This window comes from Vigna umbellata, chromosome 1 (genome assembly GCF_029865625.1).
Source record: "Vigna umbellata cultivar VRB3 chromosome 1, Vumbellata_1.0, whole genome shotgun sequence".
In the NCBI taxonomy this organism is placed as follows: domain Eukaryota; kingdom Viridiplantae; phylum Streptophyta; class Magnoliopsida; order Fabales; family Fabaceae; genus Vigna; species Vigna umbellata.
In genome coordinates, this window is record NC_142165.1 from 35,665,165 (window position 1) to 35,668,968 (window position 3,804).

The 3,804-nt window shown below is 39.1% G+C and overlaps 1 protein-coding gene across 1 annotated transcript; it reads left to right on the forward strand.

Moving 5' to 3' along the window:
• Positions 1–2,569: 2,569 nt before the first annotated feature.
• Positions 2,570–3,510, forward strand: LOC148205247 (magnesium transporter MRS2-3-like). The gene is made up of 2 exons (XM_088104085.1): positions 2,570–3,178; positions 3,253–3,510. The coding sequence occupies exons 1-2, from the start codon at positions 2,570–2,572 to the stop codon at positions 3,475–3,477; spliced, it is 834 nt and encodes a 277-aa protein (XP_087960211.1). The 3' UTR covers positions 3,478–3,510.
• Positions 3,511–3,804: the final 294 nt, after the last annotated feature.

Here is a 3,804-nt window from a genome sequence, read left to right on the forward strand (position 1 = left end):
GAACTCACTAACACCTTACATTCTTCCCTGGGGTTAACCTCAGTATTAGCACCAAAATTTTTGTCAGGCTTTTCTTCCAACTGCTTAGTAATTTGACCCACTTGCATCTCCAAGTTCTTAATAGCAACTTTAGTGCTCTTTTGAGTGGATGCAGTTGCCTGTATGAATTGCTGAAGAGTTTCTTCCATCCTTATTGATATTTCATTTAAGTGTAGCCATTTGTTGCCATAAGGTTGGTTGTTGTTGTTGCTTGTTGAATTGCCCTGATTGTCCAGCTTTCCCACTTTGTCCTTGACCAATACTTGGGTGTGGTTTCCATCCTTGATTAAAATTCCCCTGACGGTATGGAAATTGATTGGCCATGAAGTTAACATCCTCTAAAGCTTCCACTAGAAAGGCGCATTGACCATTGATATGGTCACCACCACATAATTCACACATTTGTGGTTGAACCTGTGCAACAGTCTTTAACTCTTTTGGCAGTTGTGCAAGTGCCTTTGTGAGATTCTCCAATTGTTGAGTTATTTTCTTGTTCTGAGCTAACAAGGCATCATTGGATTGCAACTGTAGAACTCCTTTTTGTTGAATAGGAGCTCCTCTTTCACTGTTCAGCTCATTATCATTAGTACCCATGTTTTCAATTATTTCAGTGGTCACACTTTAGAAAAATTGGTTAGCACAAAAAGATATAAAAGAAGATATAAGATCAGAGATAAGAAGATAAAATAAAAACAAAAAATAAAAATAAAATAAAATAAAAACAGAAAAAATAAAAAACAGAAATTCAAATTTCAAAATTCAAAAACAAGTCAAAGATAATCAATAATCACACAAATGAACTAGTTAAACCACGAGTCCCCGACAACAGCGCCAAAAACTTGATAACAAATTTATGAACACCAAAAAACGACGCCACAAACTTGTTTTACAATCGGCAAGTGTGACCGAATCGTATCAAGTAATAAAACAAGGTAAGACCAAGTATCGTTTTCCCAAAGGACTCACGGCCTAGTTTAGCTATATGATTTGTTGATTATTTAAGACATAAGAACAAATTGATTGTAGGTTTAAATGCAAGAGACAGTAATTAAATATGTATGCATGAATTTGATCAATGGAGAAAAACAGAATATAAACACTTCAATGAGTTAGATGGATGAGTATATTGTTGGGGCTATCAATTTCATCTTATCCACTCTCATATATTTTTAGGAATGCATCATTCTTTTCATCAATGCTAATGCCACTCTCTAAATCACCTTGCAAGAAGACCTATCCTTAATTACGAGTTCATACAATTCCTAGCATTCCTAGTAATTAGTTCTAAAGTGCAGGAGCTTAAAGGCAACCAATATGCTATTGGGAGAAATTCCCCGGATCTAGATTTCCGCGTACGTTCCTGTATCGACGAAATCAATAATCATGGCAATGAATGAGTTAAACAAAGCAAGCAATAAGCAAAGAGGAAAAACCCTAACTAAAGATGAAAGAAAGCATATATCTTAATATAAGACGTTAAAACACAAATTCCATATATGAGAGTTTCACAAGACTACATTGATTCCCCAACAACAATACAAGGTTTAGTTCACCATATTCATTGTGAAACTAGATGAACAATAATGAAAGAATGAAAGGTAGAACCCTAGAAAGAGGAGGAGGTAGCCTGAGCATCCAAGATCTTCCTTCAAGGGGTGGAAAAGTGAGTGTTTGCTTCGTCTCAGCCAAAGATCCAAACCCTAGAACGTCCTAAAGCTTATATACTATTCTAAAAGTACAGAAAATTAGGACCAAGTCCAAAATAGTGCCGCTCAGCGGTAAACTACCGCTCAGCGTTAAGTGCGTGAGTTGTTTTTCTCCCCTCAGCGGCCTTTTCACCCCTCAACGGAGCCAACGTGGGTTTTTGAGTGCCGCTCAGCGGTAAACTGCCGCTGAGCGGTACTTACGACTTCTCCTTTTTCACTTTTTGATGTCTTTTCTGATTCCATCTCTATCCTTCTTCACTTCTTTCACCAAATTCATTTTAAAACCTGCATAAAAACACTGAAATCAAGCATAAACCTGTCCAGCTCTCTTAACTCTAAAAGGTTTAATGTCTCCGTAGGTCCCTATTTTGGTCATGAATTTCAAATAGGTCCTCTTTATTTTTGGCGTATCAATTGAGTCCTTGTTTTTGTAAAATTGAATCAATTACAGGCCTGCCGTTAAATTAGACAAACGGCCGTTACAGTATTGTTAGGTGGCATGGTTCAGTGCAGTTACGTGTCATTTAAATTTCGAAACACATTTTTTAAAATCGTTTTAAATGCCACGTTTTATTAGTCAAAGTCTTTCTTTCTTCTTCTCTAACACCATTCACAAAAATTTCAGAAACTCAAACAAAACCCGAATCCAAATCCAAATCCAAAGCTTCCACCTTTGCAAGCTTTCTCCAAGTGGGTCATAAAAGAATTAGAAAAAGAAGAAGAAATGTTGCAGCTGTTCTTCACAGTGGCTTTCTCCACAGTTCCTCTGACCCTTTATGTGCCACCGATCAGAAGCTTGAATCTGTTTGTGGAAACAATGGAGTATGTTGTCAGAGAATCAAGAAGTTACAGGAACAGGGTTTTTCTTGGACCCTTTTTTGTGGTTCTTGATTTTTCTTGGACCCTTTTTTGTGGTTCTTGATTTTTTTGTGCTGCAATATTTCTCCTTTTTTTTTCTTTTCTTTTTCTTGGTTATCATCACCGCCCACGAGGTCCTCCTCCTCAACTCACGTGACCCCTCCGTCACCCCCTTCGTCCAAGAGCTCCAGGCCAGGATCCTCCGCCACCACCAGGCCTTCTCTTCCAAACATCACGACCACCACACCGACTCCGACCCCGACCACGACCACGTCCCCGATGCCATCAAGATTCTCCCTTTCGAATTCGTGGCCCTGGAGGCCTGCCTTGAAGCCGCCTGTAGCGTATTGGAGAACGAGATCCGTGCTTCCCTCTTCTCTTCTTTTCATTTCTTGCCGACAATTTCCCTCTGTCTTGACCCTAAATCTCTCTCTGATGACTCACAGGCAAAGACGTTGGAGCAGGAGGCTCATCCCGCCTTGGACAAGCTCACATCCAAGATCAGTACTCTCAATTTGGAACGCGTTCGTCAAATTAAGAACCGATTGGTCGCCATCACTGGCCGTGTTCAGAAGGTTGGTGGGTGTGATTGATGCATGGCATGGGCTTCCGGGGGTTTGATTATTTCATTGTTTGATCATTTGTTCAGGTGAGGGATGAATTGGAGCACTTGCTGGACAACGACGATGATATGGCTAAGATGTATCTGACGGATAAGTTAGCCGAACAGCAGATGGAAGAGAGCTCTTCCGCATCCTCCATAAATGACCACGACGAGCAGGATATAGATGACAGGCATCCACCTTTTTTTTTCTTTTACCTCTTTTTAACTCTCTTTCATCCCTCTGAATGTAAATTTTCTACTCATTTTTAGGACCACTACAGAAATATATATATATATATATATATATGTTAAATGCCACGTCAGATAATGAATACCACGTAGGCCAAATTTAAACGGCCGTTTGTTGAATTTGACGGCAGACCCCTAATTGCTGCAATTTTACACAAAAAAGGACCCAATTGAGACGCCGAAAAGAAAAAGGACCTATTTGAGATTCACGCCAAAAATAGGGACCTACCGAGACATTAAACCTTTCTAAAAATATAACCAAAAGTATGATTTCAAGCTAGTTTCTAAGTGTTAAAGGTTGCTTTTAGTATCAATTTTAAGCATGAAAGTAACAGTTTTTCAACTGTT

What these genes read in the sequence shown, in the direction of transcription:
- LOC148205247 (XM_088104085.1), top strand. Translation starts at nt 2,570, where the DNA reads ATGTTGTCAGAGAATCAAGAAGTTACAGGAACAGGGTTTTTCTTGGAC. An exon ending in TCACTGGCCGTGTTCAGAAG is followed by an intron (nt 3,179 to 3,252) that starts GTTGGTGGGTGT and finishes TCATTTGTTCAG; the next exon opens with GTGAGGGATGAATTGGAGCA.